Source organism: Cottoperca gobio, chromosome 16, assembly GCF_900634415.1.
Source record: "Cottoperca gobio chromosome 16, fCotGob3.1, whole genome shotgun sequence".
Lineage (NCBI taxonomy): Eukaryota > Metazoa > Chordata > Actinopteri > Perciformes > Bovichtidae > Cottoperca > Cottoperca gobio.
The window spans coordinates 20,212,912-20,229,417 of NC_041370.1; the positions used below are offsets into that span (position 1 = coordinate 20,212,912).

A 16,506-nucleotide genomic window follows, 5' to 3' on the forward strand; every position below is an offset into this window, starting at 1 on the left:
AGCCCGGCTGTGACCTCACTGTGTGTGAATGTATGAGGCTCTGCAGGAAGCTCTCTCTCAGTCATGACTGTGTGGAGCAGTGAGACAGGAGCAGGGCGTGGAGCTGCCTGCAACACCACCTCTGTCTACCAAGTTAAAACTTCAACCAACAACCAAGGCTCAATCTGCTTTTTATGGAATGCTAGCTTTATTTGATGGCTTTGCAATATCAGCAAGTGGGTTTTGTGGAGAAGAAAAGGCACGTGGACTGGATTATGTGTGGGTGAAATTATTAAATTATTGTAATGAATTATTGTGATTGATGCCTTGAGCATTTTTCAGATTTATTTGTTATGGAAAACCTCATCATGGATAACATTACTATGGAGAATGTCACGTCAGTGCAGGACAATCAAACAACCCTGGGTGTTTGGACTGACTACACAGGTGAATACAAAGTGGTCAGCGTGTTTTTGGTGTGCCTCATATGCGGGATGGGGATTGTGGGGAATGTGATGGTGATACTGGTGGTGCTGACCACCAAACACATGCGGACCCCCACTAACTGTTACCTGGTAAGCCTGGCTGCGGCTGACCTGATGGTGCTGACGGCCGCCGGGCTGCCCAACATCACCGACGCCCTGAACGGACAGTGGGTGTACGGCTACGCGGGCTGCCTGGGTATCACTTATTTGCAGTATCTGGGAATAAACGCGTCCTCCTGCTCCATCACAGCATTCACCGTGGAGCGCTACATCGCCATCTGCCACCCCATCAAAGCGCAATTCCTGTGCACTTTATCCAGGGCGAAGAAAATCATCATGCTGGTGTGGGCGCTCACCTCCGTCTACTGCGTAATGTGGCTCTTTCTGTCGGACACAAAAACGTTGGTGTACGACAACGTGGTGCTCCTCAGCTGCGCCTACAAGGTCTCCAGGAGTTACTACCTGCCCATTTACTTCACGGATTTCGCGGTGTTTTACGTGCTGCCTCTCATGCTGGCCACGGTTCTGTACGGGCTGATCGCCCGGATACTTTTCCTCAACCCGCTGCCTTCAGATCCCAAGGGCAGCAGCAAGAAGTGGAAGAAGGAGACGAGTCAGGGAGGGAGGATGATCAGCACCTGCTCCTCCAGCAGCACCACGGCCGCCTCGCGCAGACAGGTGGGACACTGTTTGTTCATCAACTTTATCACTGTGTTATCAATCATTGTGTTTGCACTTGTGTGAGTAGGGGATAATGGGGCCAGCTGGACCACAGGTCACTTCAATTCCCTCCAATCGGAAACAAGTTTGAGTGATGTCATTCAGTCCCCTCATATCAGTTGGCCTCATCCTACATACTCCAACATATTTAGTATTCTTTATTCTCAAAAACATTATTAGCTGTGTAATTATTGTCATCTGGAAAAAAATCAGATAATAATTGTTTTTACTTACTTATAATTAATAAGTTAGTTGATGTGCATATAGTGTAAAAAGAAAATAGACTACATGAGGAAATCTGTGTCTGTGTCCATCACAATGACTGACAGAGTTCCCCGACCCCCAGATAGTGTGTGATACTTTAAATTAAGAGCCATTGGAAATATAAAGTCAATAAATAGTATGCATATTATTATTTTCTTTAGAAAGCACTTCGATTGGCAAAGTCGTGAAACATTTAAATGATGAGATTAAAGCACCGGTGGGATATGACAAAAAGTATAGCTCTGGGGTCTGCGGAGACACCAGTTGGCAGGATGAGGGTTAAACATGATATCAAAGTCAGAGAGAACCACAACACTATGCATTGTAAGACAAAACCAACTTAATTTCATAACAACATAGGTAACTAGTTACTGGGCAATGTAACTAGATCACTAGTAATGTGATTTCCAAGAAAGGTGGAATAATGCACTGACTACTGTTACAATTGACCCCACACACCATGCAGGTATTGATCCCACAAAAAGTTACATAAGTCATGTACTAGCAGTAACCCTTGTGTTTGGTTGACATGTGTTTGTCATTGTTTTGGGTCCCACATACCCCAATGATATGAATGTAATAATAATAATAATAATAATAATAATAATAATAATAATAATAATAATAATAATAATAATAATAGTATATTATATATATATAATTGAACCCATATTTAACCAGGTAAGGCTCGTTCAGATCAACAATCTCTTTAATGAGGAAGACCTGGCCAAGACAGCAGCATAAACAGTTATAGAAAACAACAACAACAATAACCAAAGGAAAACATAGCAAAAATATATTAATGTGTCAAAATATTAAATTACCTACACACAGTTCCAACAGTTCAACTACACATCTGTTAAAGTTGTGTCACTGTATCTCGCATGTTGTGTCACTATCGCAATAACAAAAATCTGTCCACAGACACACACAGAAAACTGCAGAAAAAAACACCTCGCAAATTACTCACAATGGCTTCTGTGGTGGCTCCCACTACTTTAGGTGTCTCCAGGAGCACATTTTGCCATGAACACACACATAAACTGGCTCACAGGCTGAAAACAAAACCAGCGTTGGGGCTGGTAATGAGTTTAGAGCACTGTCGTAACACCATATAAGATTATTTCGTGTCGCTCTGCGCTGTTATAAAAGTACAATCACATTAATTGGGAAAAAGTACAACACCACTCACAGATATAGAGCATATGAAAATCCTTTGTATTTAGCTAAATCGGAGTCTCCGACCAAAATGTCCCAAACAGAAGATCTGTAGTGGACTTCTTAAAAATGTATATATAGGTTTATAAAACAGACATGTCAAATCAAGCAATCTGATTCTTAGCCGTGGTATAATGAGCGTATATCACAGGTAGAATTGTAGTTACTTTTCACAACAAGTCAGTATCCCTCCGCGTCTGTGAAAAAGCTACAACTGTTACAGCTGTTAAATTACGTCTGTTAAGAAACAAACTTACAAAGCTTTACTCTGGAGGAGTGGATCGATCAGTGCCTATCTCCAGAGAAAAAAGCCCCTAAAAGACGACATGCAGAGCTACGTGAAGAGCAGGTAGACCAAATGGAAAAAACCCCGAAACGAACAGAACACCGCTGGCTGTTAGTGTTGTTGCATAGCAACCACCTCGCACTATGTTTTGTGCAGAAGACAACGGAGGGACTATTTTATTTTGAACATCATTATTTAATAATAAAAACTACTTAAATTGGAGTGTGTATTTTTCTTTCATATTGCCACACTTGGCAACCGTTTTATAAAAGCAATAGCTCACTTCAGACCGTGATATATGGTCATTATATCACAGTTAAGGGGGTTGTACCATGCCCCTTAACTGTGATATAATGACCATATACCACGTCCTGTCGTGAGCTATTGCTTAAATATCCTTCTATTATAGAGGGATTGCCTCCACACAGCTCTCAACATGGCGATGGCTAAGCTGGTGGCTAAGCCGGTGGCTAGCAGCTAACGGTGCTAACAGCACAAAAAAAGGCAACAGTGCTAACAGAGCTAACAGTGTTAATCTGAGGGGGAATCTGAGGATGGCCGTTACATTGGGACTTGCATTTCTAGTCTTCTGACCACCAAAAGCTCTTGTACAGTACATTCACCCATTCACACTGATGGCAGAGCTGATGGCAGGGCTGCCATACAAGGTGCCAAACTGCTCATCATCTAAAGTACTGCTCCTCGACACGCACTGACACACCAATGGCTGTGTGCTTTCGGCAACAATTTAAGGTTCAGTATCTTGTCTATGGACACTTGATTTGTGGACGACGCCCCAACAAATATTAATGTTCTGAATATAATATAGAAAACCTTTAAGTATGTTTTATTTTAGCTGTTGAAGAGGACCCAGGATCTCCTGGAGCCCAAACACAGTACTAGGGGTTAACTGTTGGTCCATTAGGCGTGTATCTATAACTGATTAAAACAATTAAGCACTTTCTATAAAAATGTGTTTGCAATAATCTTTGAAAATGTTGGAACTGACCCCGAGCTCCCCTACTTACCTCCTTTTTTATATGCAGTGCATCAAAGTGCTGCCAGCCCTTATTAACTTTCAGTTTGAGTCTAATGAAGTGCATCTTTTTTCAGTGGATCAGAGCTGATCCACCTTTTTAAAACTTGGAAGTACACTCGTTATAAAGAGGCTCACAGAAAACAACTGAAAAAAAGTTTTCTTGAAGTTTTCAAGGTTTGTTTATATTGAAGGGGTGCTTACTTTACAAGGGCTGTGTGTGTGTGTGTGTGTGTGTGTGTGTGTGTGTGTGTGTGTGTGTGTGTGTGTGTGTGTGTGTGTGTGTGTGTGTGTGTGTGTATTTACGTGCATGCCTTACAAAAACACATTTGTCATCACACGTGTATTACATTCAAACTATCCCAGGCTGTTTTAATCCTCTTCTTCCCTCTGTAAAAAACACCCTGAAAAGAGTTCCTATTTTTCGCAAAATAAGGCAGAATTCTCTACAGGCACATTGTGGCAGACAGACAAGTAGATAGCAGAGCTAGACGTTTATTTATCAGATCACGGGAAGAAGCCTTCCTGGAATGACAGGGGGGTGTGGTACCCTGAGGGAGCTCCGTGCTCTATCGGACTGTCTAATCAGTTAATCCCAACTCAAATTGGCTTTTGGCGTTTTCTCTATCAGTATGGCTGGTGTTTATCTCACCACCACAAACACACGATCACATGTGTTTCTGTGGACACAATACATACCATCTACCATGTACCTTTACTGAATGACCAGAAGGTCAAGCAGTAATGAGGATCCACGATTAGGAATTGTGCTCACTGATGACACTGCCAGTGCCCCCATCCAATCCAATCATCTTCACCTGACTGCAGCCGAGATGACACAACATAAATATGGATACAATTTAATAGCATGGAAGTGTACAGATCAGTATTCCTTGTTGGAAATTAATTAACAGCATCTGAATAAATAAAGAGAGATCTGATAATGAGATCTACAATAGGGTGGTTTTAAAGTTTTTCCAAGGAACAGCTTGCTTTGTTTAGAGTCACATTTTTACCCACACAGATGGTGTCACTATTGTTGGTGGAAAACCTACAAGTTTGATAAATCTCTTACCTGACACAATCTTGTAGTTATATTCCGTCTATGATGCATTCATCTTCAAGTTGTGAAGTTGTGATGCTGCTTTCTTTTGAATCATTTCTGAGATCAATGTAGTAAATTTAACTATCTGAAAATAAACCTCTTTGTTCTTTGTTAAGAGAACAAAGAGGTTGTTGTTTTTTGTCAAGGAACAACACCGCTTCACTTTGCAAGGTTGAATAAACCTTATCACGCCACAGACGTTGTCGCTCGCCGTGTATTATACCTGCAATCGAATACCTGCAATCAAATTTAACTTCGCAATCAGATTCAGTAATAATGAATTCCTCGGGATTGTAGCCCAGAATCATCGTATTATCATAAGCATCGGGACTTTAAAGAGACATTGCAGTGAATTGGGTCTATATAGAAGAAAACAACATAGTGATTTGGATGAGGAAGCCATGTTCCATACTGTTGCACCTCCTCACTAACGTGTGTGTGTGTGTGTGTGTGTGTGTGTGTGTGTGTGTGTGTGTGTGTGTGTGTGTGTGTGTGTGTGTGTGTGGATTTCCCTTTTTACCGTCTGTGGTTAGGATGCAGCGGTGTTCACAGACAAGATACAGCATCAGTCATTGATTGAAAAGAACTGAATGCTTGCCTTGCTTCAGTGGAGAGAGGCATTGGTGGAAATTACTTTTCTTGGGCATGATGGCTTGTGCACCTATCACAGACCTAAATATATAACCCATCAAGAATGAAGTCCTGACAACACCTGTGGTTACTGGTGCAGATTGGTTCAATACTACAGGCTACCAGAATTCAATTGCTGTGTAGCTACTTTATCCGAAATACGACAAAGGAACGGTTTACAGTGCAGCCAATACATAAATGCATCAGTTCCTGTGAATCCCTGGTATGTGGGTAGATAGTTTGAATCCCACAAGCTAAAGGTGGACTCTGCCACCAACAAATGGCTATTAAGAGAGGTTGTATATTAATAAACTGAAAGGCTATTACTGAACAAATTGTGACCATATGCTGATCATTCCTATGTTCCCAGTGTTCTCATTGTAAGAGATTGGTTGGGGCTATCTTCACAGTTCAAATAGCAAAATAAAAAAGGGGTGGATTGTTTAAATGCCGTTTGAATGGTAAAAATACATTCTGCCATTATGAATATATTAATGTCTAAAGTCAAGAAAACTTAAGGCGAAGGTTTTAAGGAGCATAACATCAGCAGGATATAAACTGGGTGATTTCAACATTTGACATAGAAAAGTGTTTATTGAACATTTATGACCAAGGGAAAAACACACGCTGAGAACATAAGGATATTGAGCAGGGGGACATAGGCCCCTGGGAACATAGATATGCAGCCTCGTCTTACTGGGACACTCGGATACACTAAAAACATTGTTAATATTATTAGTAACACCTTGTCTGCTGTGAAAAAGGCTTATTATTTATTATTGTGCTGTGGCACATTGTGTATAGACTCATGTGCATGAAAAACACTCAAAGTTAAAATAATTGTCCAGTTTTATGTGATTGCATTTTCTTTTAACGCAGGTGACAAAGATGCTGGCTGTGGTGGTGATCCTCTTCGCCTTACTTTGGATGCCCTACCGGACCTTAGTGGTGGTTAACTCCTTCCTGGACAATGCCTACCTGGACACCTGGTTTCTTCTCTTCTGCCGTCTCTGCATCTACCTAAACAGCGCCATCAACCCGGTCATCTACAACGTTATGTCCCAGAAGTTCCGCGCTGCTTTTAAGAAGTTGTGTCACTGCGGCCCACAGCGTATGGAAAAACCAGCTTCTTACAGTGTTGCGCTCACCTACAGTGTCATCAAGGAGTCTTCCAATGGGGAAAGTCCTGACCACTTCACGACAGAAATGGACGATGTTACCACTCCAACGGATCAGTACTTACCTGCAAGCATCCTACCAAGTGCCAAGAAGATGCCGTTCGCAAAACCTATCCCTGTCAGGGAGTGATGGCAAAGCCTGACAAAGAAAACGTTGCACTTAAAGAGGATAGCAGAGACTCTGGCAGCTGTAGAATGGATTTAGTCACCCATGGGACATTTCAGAGAAGTTTTAAGTAAAAATTACCCAGATACTTACAATTTAATTTCACCAAGGTGTTTTCTCTTGGAAATGGTTCTTTTATTTGGCAAAGACAATTTGCCAAAAGCAAAATAGGATGCTATTTGATTTTTTGGATAAGATTTTAGCATTGTATACAAAAGAAGAGCAGGGAGCATCCACAAACCTTGCAAAGGTAGAATTTATTGATACAACAAACTGAAACTAAATTAAAGTGACCTGCTTTCCTCTCTCTCCACACAAAGCAGAACCAGACAAATATGTCACACTTAATATTGGAAAGTTTCCGAAGTGAATATCATGTGGCTGAGTGATATGACAAAATATTCAACAAATTCTATTGATATTTATTGAGATATAAATGAAGTCATCCTAAGTAGGATGCAAAACCCGGAAAAAAAATGAAGAATATTGCAAGCTGCAGACATAATATCTATTTAAATGATTAAATTATCCAAAATGAAACATAAAATATTCAATCCTGTCAGTCTATCCCTATGAATCCCGCTGTGTGAAATGTTTGCAGTCATGGAGCTCATATCTTGGGTCAGTAATGTTACAGTTTGTTGCAGGGGTGTTTCTCTAAGAGCTACTTGTTCCTAAGGGTGGGTCTAATTACTGGTGAGAGTGCAAGCGCTTGCACTTTGTGTGCAGTATCATATGGTGATGCTTCAGGTTTAAATTAGTTCCTGTCCTCCCGCTAACATTGTACATCACCTAAAGTATCAGTTTAGTGTCAGACTCTTAATTAAATTAGCCTTGTCCTGTTTGGGACTATCTCAAAAACGTCTGTTAATGGAAACCAAAACAAATGGTTTGAGTCGAGCCAGTGTCGTATAATGCAGTGGAAATGTGACATAAGCAGCCAAAGTAACGCCACACTACTGACCGTTACTTTGTTTCTCCACGGCAACTCTTTACCATTGAAGGTTGTTGGAGCTGCTGAGCTGTCGCTTTCTGTATCAACACACAAAAGTTTCCTCTAAGGAAGTGCACTTCTCTACTGTCTAACTCAAGCCCCGAGGAACAGCGCCGGGCTTTGAGCCAATTTGACATAGTGTAGTGTAATTACAACTATATGATCTGTGGTTTACGTTGGGAAAAAGACATCTGTAAATCAGCTGATCATTTATTTTTGAAGTACTTCAGCTCACCAGTATGAACACTACAATATCCCTTAATTAAATCATTATGTTCTAAAAGTTGTAGCCGAATCTAGAGTTATTTCGGTTCTGTCGTTCATGTGAACGAGCACGAGACCGAGCGGTCGAGAGGCGGGGTTAAAGGAAAGGCTAGTGTGCTTGCTCTATGGGCCCATGGAGATCTGGATAGATACCCAGGAAGTCAAACTTTTTTGGCTTCATGAAACACTGATAAACTTTCATAGGAATGAACATCCATGGTCTAACTATCCAACTTCTGATACCAAAACAGTTGCAGTGATGTGTTTAGTTAACTCAACCAGCAGTGCCATGCCTATATGTAGATAGCCTCCACCAAAAGAAAAGAAACTCCTGTTAACTTCAAACTTTTCTTATATCCATATTGTGTCCTATTAGCTGTCTTGCTAACGAGATTTATTGCAGTCACTAGGGTGTCAGGCCTATGTTCCCTCAGAACCTATGCATTTCTTTCCCCATCCAAATTAGGCCCAACGTTCCCTCTGCAAATGAAGACTGGTGACGATTATACATGTGTGTATGCATGGCATTTTAAACACTTATTCACTTATTAAAATAACTTATTAAAAGAACATGGTTTGGGTTAATATAGACCCTTTCTGGCAGAAAGCCCTGAGGCCTAACGTCTCCTATGTGCGCCGGAGGTACTGATCTGAGGGAACATAGAGCTGAGGGAACATAGACACGCTGCCATCACTACGGCTAACATCAAGCTAGCTGTTGGTGTTGGTCAGTAAATACCTCCAAACTGTAGGCTGGCTGTGTTTTCTTCTCTACACATGGTAAACACGTGAGATGTAATGTGTGGATGTGGAGGCTTTGAAGTTGTGTAAAAGTCACCAATGGTAAAATAACGAGTAATGTAACTAATTCGCATGACTTTTTCTGCAGAGTAATTAGTAAAGTAACTTTATTTTAATTAATTATATGTAATGTTTAAATTATTACATTTTTCAAGTAACTTGGCCAAATCTGTATATGACAGAAATAGCTTGGTCTCTGTGTTGGGATTGGGTAGCATGTAATAATATGTAATAGTATGTCGTCAAGCTATCTAATTTATCTACAGGATATCAAAGTTTCAAATTTTCTAATAAAGGACATTTTTCTGTCACAATCAGTATTTATATGGTCAAGTCCTAGCATGTCATTGGTACCCAGGATAACTTGTAGCAAAAGTATTTCCTATTTGTTCATATACCTGCCCACCATGAACCGGGACATTTCAACCACACTGGTAGAGAGAAAGCACAGATATGGAATAACATGACCCTTTCAAAAGGTCCAAGTAAAGAAAAGGACAGATATTACAGACACTAATTTAAACCTGCTGTGTCAATTTAAAACCTCCTGGACTCTAATGATTCCTACAGGGACTTTGATGTTAACAGTGGCTGACACTCAAAAGTTTTATGTTGCTTTGGTCACTGTGAAGACGACCACTGTGAAAACTGTGAGTAGTCTGTGTAGTCAGTGGCCAGTGTATAATAATGAGGAAGAAATATGTAACCCTGACAGAGAGGCTGTTGGTCAAAGGGTCAGATAACTGTCGTGGCAGTAATTCACTGATATTGCCTGAGAGTGCAGCACTTTTTGGTGATGTTTCTGCTCAGCGAATCCCACAGAGCAATGATGGAATGTGTAAATAGATCACAACAAAGTGCCACACTTGAGTTGGTGCAATCCACAGTATGTATAGCTCACCCTGCTATTAAAAGAGGAATTTTGTGCTGTTTGTTTGAGCTATGCATACAGTATGTATAAATTAAAGAGCACTCAGAGGGAATGAATACTAGGTTAACTAAATGTAGAAACCTGATCATTCTGAAGAGCAGGCTTTTCATTTATTGTAAATTTGCTTAAAATGAATTGTGCAGTGCAATGTGAAATTAAATATTGTGTTTTCAAATGTGTGCCCGCAAGTGCATTTAAAAAAAAGGAAAATAGCTTGTTTTGATCCATCGTTCCATTAGTGAGTTTTTTTATAATTTCAAACCAAACTTTAATATGTGACAAATAAAAAAAAAGGTTTGAAGTTTGTAGCGTAAAGTACCTCTCATTGTGCAATTTTATTGATTCCTCCCTTTGCTCTCAGTTAAAACACATTTTGTTTTTGGCAAAACATTGCTATACCGATAACAGTTGTAATGGAAATGTCTTCTGTTCTGCACCACGCACACTTTGCTGCATGAACGCAAGCTTTAGTGAGCTCAACACAAAGATGACAAAATCTAACATCTGATGTATTTCCATCTGAGGCGTTGCTTTGTGCACATTTCTGTCTCAAGGTAGCTTTTTCTGCTCTTGCTGTTCAATGTTTTGTTTTGTATTTTTTATTGTTCTTTGTCTATAATAAACAGACGATAATTACAGCGCCTCGTGGGTGGTGCAATATTGCTACATTTGACTGTCTCTGAATCTCTTTTTTTCTCCAACTCCCTGCAACCTTAATTTCTACTGATCTATTACCAGCAGCTATTAAAGAAACTGCCTCATCCAAGACCGCCATGAATCAGGCAAAGATAGCTTCTGTATTAGGTATGACCACACCGAGGTCATCAATCAGAGCCGATGATGCTTCATAATGCAGTCACTCAGCCTGTGGCGACTTGCTTTGACACAAATTCAGTCTCACTGAAGCTATCAGAGGCCAAAACTGTACTTTCAACACAAACAATATGACACCCGCAGAATTTATGTTCAGCAGCTTTAGATAATATCTGACTGATGATACATCCCTCTGTTTGGTTAACTGATAATGCTGGCAATAGAGTATATATTACAGTAATTACCCATGCCATGTTATAGAGCTGAAAAGAGCTTAATGTGCTGGGAGAGAATGTCCTGGGAACACTGAGGCACTGTTTGACCACCGCTGAACATTTCATCAGCTGTTTGTCTTTTTGTGAAACAAGACTTGGTAACGATTGTTACTTACTAGCTTTCTCCAGGCCAGGCCTGGTCTTACTCCAAGTGCATCAGATGCGTTTTTGGCCCTCTGCATTTTTGATACCGAAGCACAACGCACATCTTTGGCATTTGTATGAGACCACCAAGCTTTCAACTAACTCCAATGTAAACCATTTGATAGACGCTCAGAGCAATGGACGTGTTATTAAGAGTGAGAAATTCTTAAGGGTGGGAGAAAGCGAGTGAGGGATGTGTCAAACAAGCACCCAGGGAACCAGCATTTGTGTCCTGTGTAAAAGCAAAAGTTAAGTTATTTTCGCTGAGAAGTTATGTCACATGACGTTACCTTGGTTGCTAACCCTAAATTATGTAATAAACATAGTTATTTTAATCCAAACCATGATCTTTTTCTTAACCCTAACCAAGTAGTTTTGTTGCTGAAACCTAACCACGACCGTTTCACAACTTTAAATCTTGTTTTACAGTGTTAACCGCGCAGTTTCACAATGTTAACCAGTGTTAAAATGTTAACCACCGGCGAACCTTCTGCATCAAAATACTACTAGATTAATACTACTAATAATACTGGCCCATCTGATGGCATTCCAGTCACAATGTGTTTGGTGTTCACTTACACTTCATATTAACATGCACTTTACCTTATCCAGAAAGGAAATCCACATACAGATAGCATGTTAATGGCTGGTATAAATGATGTAAAATATAATACAGCTCAGTCTACATACAACCAGCCAATCCAACAACCTCTCTTTCTAAAACTGTGATGACATATATGCTATTGGTTAGGATCTGATTTGTAGTCTGCCATGTCACATAGCCATGTAATGTATGGCTCTTGATCTGACCCAGTGACCAACAATATTGAAAGAGAGAGAGAGAGAGGACCTCATATATCAAAATGAAAAGAACTGTACTTCAAATAGGCAGAATTAATCCCCAACCTTTCCCCATCTCATTTTTCTATTTCCATATTCATAGGGTTCAAAGGTGATTCAAATCTCCACTTTACTGTTGAGTTATGGCATTTGAAATATCTCTCACTCTGTAAATAGTGCTCCCATTCAACCTCAACCTCTTGTGTCTGTGTCTCAGTGCAGTTAAAAAGAAGACACACACAACAGGCAGATTGTGTAAAGAGAGCTTTAATAAACAAAGCTGAATACTACACACTGGTATAAAACAAAACTGAGGAAGCAGGCTAAGGTAACAGAAAATAGGTCAAACCAGGTTTGCACAAGGGAACACGAGGGAACACCAGGATGAACGCAGGGATAACCGCAGACTGAACAATCACATTAGGAAGCATAGACAACAAACCGACAAAGAACAATAGGACACACAGGTGTATATACACAGATAACTAATCACAAGAACAGGACACAGCAGGAGGAGGCAGGCAAAGACGCAAGGGCAGCAGGGTGATTAGACACAGGAGGATCAAATCAGGGCGGGGCAAACAAATCACAAAAGGCGGGAAAGCACACAAAGGCAGGAAGAAAAACGAGACATGATAGAAGGGTGAGTGAATGACAGTGTGTTCTGTAGTATTAAATTAGGTAAAGCTATATTGAGGGGCTGAAGTAGCCCAGAGGATGAGGCATTATAATAAAAGCCTCAGCAGTGGGCAGCTGCACCAATGAACCTCATTTATTTTCCTGCCTCTGCCTTCCAGCCCTGTTACATTTAGAGTACATTTCTATGCTCATTTTGAAAATGAGTAACAAGAAGGGAAATGATGCTTCTGCCATCAGCGGAATGCCGATACATTTGCATGAGAAAATAACATTGCTGTGGTATCCTCTATAGCACCAACCATTCACTCCCACATGAATCATGGCGCTTATTCCTTCTCAACAGTTCATTTGCATGCTTGTCAATTTATTTAGCCATCCTCCGTGGAATTATTCTTGGATTGAGAATATATTATACCAGATGTATAGTATTTCATTCTGCAAATCTATGTTTTACTATTTATATGGCAAAGGACCAACACAGTTGAAAAACTGTAGCCTACAGTCAATCTAATTTTCAAGCTTTATTTTACCCATCACACTGATGCGCATACATATTTGATATTTCCTGGAACCTCAGTCTGTCGATCTTTAATTGTTTTATTCCTCAGGGGCATTCATCAACTCAACCCAGGCCAACTAAGCCATACATATTGCCTTATTTATATAGTTGCTTAGACCAGTGAGCTCTACAAGAAACATCCTGCACTTTAACAAATATCTCTTGTTTAGAAAAATCATCAGGTGTTGCATCGGTACACAATCATTATTTTTAGAATGAGCTATTGAGCTATTGCAGGTGTAAAGACAAAGGAAAAATCCATTGGGATTGATCTGGGTTCTGAACTGTTAATCATCTTACCTTCCTTCCTGCACTCTCTCTTGTAAGGCATGCCTGGTTCTTATACATTACTGAAATTAAAATGATTTTGTTCAGTCACAAAGAACCAGCCTTGCCCACCGGTTATTATTGTACTGAGTTGCCTCAATTAAATATTTACAATGCAGGGGCGAAATATGCCAGTCAACCCACTGTTTTGTGCTCAATCTTCCTTTTATTGAAAGTATGGGATCTGAGGTGGCTGCTTTTATCAAATTTAAAATCACATTTATTTATGTAGTCCAACATCACAAATTACACATTTGCACAGCTGAAGAATCTGGCTCCAATTGTACTTTTGGAGACTCTAGGAACCACAAGGAACACTGCATTCTGGGAGTGCATGGGAGTGCATGGCTCTAAAAAAAAGCTGGACCCTGACCATTAATGGCTTTGTAGGTGAGGAGAAGGATTTTAAATTATATTCTGGATTTTACTGGGAGCTAGTGCAGAGCAGCTAATACAGGAGAAATATGATATTGTTTCCTAGTTCTTGTCAATACACGTGCTGCAGCCTTTTGGATCAACTGAAGATATGGAGTTGCAATAATCCAGCCTTGAAGTAACACATGCATGGACTAGTTTTCTACATCGTTTTTCAGACAGGATGGGCCTTCTTTTCGCAATGTTACGTAGGAAGGTAGTCCTTGTAATTTGTTTTATGTGGGAGTTAAATCCTGATCAAAGATAACGCCAAGATTCCTTAAGGTGGTGCTGGAGGCCAAATTAATGCCATCCAGAGTTGCTATGTCATTAGAAAATGCATTTCGGAGGTGTTTGGGGCTGAGTACAATAACTTCCGTTTTGTCTGTGTTTAACATCAAAACGTTGTAGGATATCCTCATTTGTATGTCCTTAAGGCATGCTTGAAGTTTAGCTAATTGATTAGTTTCATCTGGCTTAATAGTTAGATATAATTGGGTATCATCTGCATAACAATGAACGTTTATAGAGTGGTTCCTTATAAGATTGCCCAAAGGAAGCATATATAAGGTGAATAGAATAGGTCCAAGTACAGAACCTTACAGCACTGAGGTCTAACAAGTTAAGAACAGAGACAAGTCTTTTGTGTGATGCCAATAGAAGGTCATTGGTAACGTTCTGTGCTATGATGCATTCTAAATCCAGAAATTAAAGAAATTAAGAAGTGGTTTTATTACAGCTACTTTAAAGGATTGTGGTACATAGCCAAATAATAGAGACAGGTTGATCATATATAGGTTAATAAATACATTAATTAATTAATTAATTAATTAAGGGTAAGGGTATTATTCTTTAAAAAGCTAAGTTAGAATCGGGTCTAAGAGATTAGTTAGTTGGTTAAGGTCAATCGGAAAAAAGCTGTCTAGATATATTTCAGGTGTTACAGCTGTGGATCCGGTGGCTGAAGATACAGTAAGTCGGTACTGGTTGAGGGCAGGAGGTGATTCATTTAGTCTCTAGTGATTATAATTTTATCGTTAAAGAAGCTCATGAAGTCGTTACTACTGAGCGATATTGGAATGCTTAATGTGTAACGATCTGTTTGTTCTTTGGTGTCCTATTTTATTTTGAAGTGTTCACGCCCCCTTGTTATATGTCTAGTTGTACTTCCTGTCTGTGTCTTTACCCTCCCCTTCTGATTGTTTATTTGTTCCTCCTGTGTCCATTTACTCTGCCCTTGTGTTTTTTCCTTTCTCCCCCAGCTGTGTCTTGTTCCCTCGTTTGGTGTCTGTGTATTTATCCCTGTCTGCCCCAGTGTGTTTTCTCAGATTGTCATTCATGTTCTGCTCGTGTTCTGCTCGTGTTCTGCTCGTGTTCTGCTCGTGTTCTGCTCGTGTTCTGCTCGTGTTCTGCTCGTCCCCTGATTGTCCCCTGATTGGTTTGTGTTTTTTTGTTACTTTGTATTTTTGTATTTTGTTAGCTTCGGCTTTATTTCAATAAAACTCGCTTTTTTGTTAAGACCTCGTCCAGAGTACTACATTTGAGTCCTCACCTTCTCCCCAGCGTAACATAATGGAGCTGTGGCTCTGTCAGCCTGGCTCCAGTGCTGAAAAGAAACCTGGGGTTGTTCTTATTTTCTTTTATTAATGATGAGTAATAAGCTGCTCTAGCAGTGAGCCTGCAACACTATCAACAAGATGATTAATTTGGGAGGGACTAAAGTTAGCATAGTCCCTATGTGCCGTTACATTGATATTGAGACATCATGTTGAATTAAGTGCAGATGGAATCACTTCCCTACATTTAGTCACAGCACTATCAGATAGACATCAAGCCTAGGATATTTTACCTAATGGCTTGTAGTCCAGTAACAGGACTTCAAAAGTTATTAAAAAATGGTCTGATAAAAGAGGATTATGTGGACAGTCTAATAAATGTTCAATTTCAATGCCAGAACAAGATCCAGGGTGTATTTAAAACAGTAAATTGGTTAATTTACATTCTTACTGAACCCAATCGAATCTAATAATGAGATAAACGCAGTATTATCTCAGTATTACATGAACACTGTCACTATCAACATCCACATGAATATTAAAGTCACCTACAGTAATTACTTTATCTGTTTTAAGGACTAAACTTGATGATAATTTTGAGAATTGGTTGTATTGTTTTCCATGTTGGGTTTGAAAGCGTAAGAACAAGGCTTTCAAAAGAGTTATAGTTTAGATTAGGATTGAGTAATACACTTGAGTTGAATATGGCTTCAACTCTACCTCCTCGGCCTGTGCCTCGAGGAACACAAGTAATAATTTGACATGTTCTTCATGTCTCAGCCAGGTTTCAGCGATTATCACATCTAATTATCTAATATTAAATAATTTACTAGTCCAGCTTTAAATGACAAAGATCTAATGTTTAAGAGTCCACATTACATT

General features: G+C 39.8%; 1 protein-coding gene across 1 annotated transcript; it reads left to right on the forward strand.

Moving 5' to 3' along the window:
* Positions 1–332: 332 nt before the first annotated feature.
* On the forward strand, positions 333–10,728 carry trhra (thyrotropin-releasing hormone receptor a). Its single transcript, XM_029450639.1, has 2 exons — positions 333–1,142; positions 6,603–10,728. Exons 1-2 carry the CDS (start codon positions 333–335, stop codon positions 7,029–7,031), a joined length of 1,239 nt encoding a protein of 412 aa, XP_029306499.1. The 3' UTR covers positions 7,032–10,728.
* Positions 10,729–16,506: the final 5,778 nt, after the last annotated feature.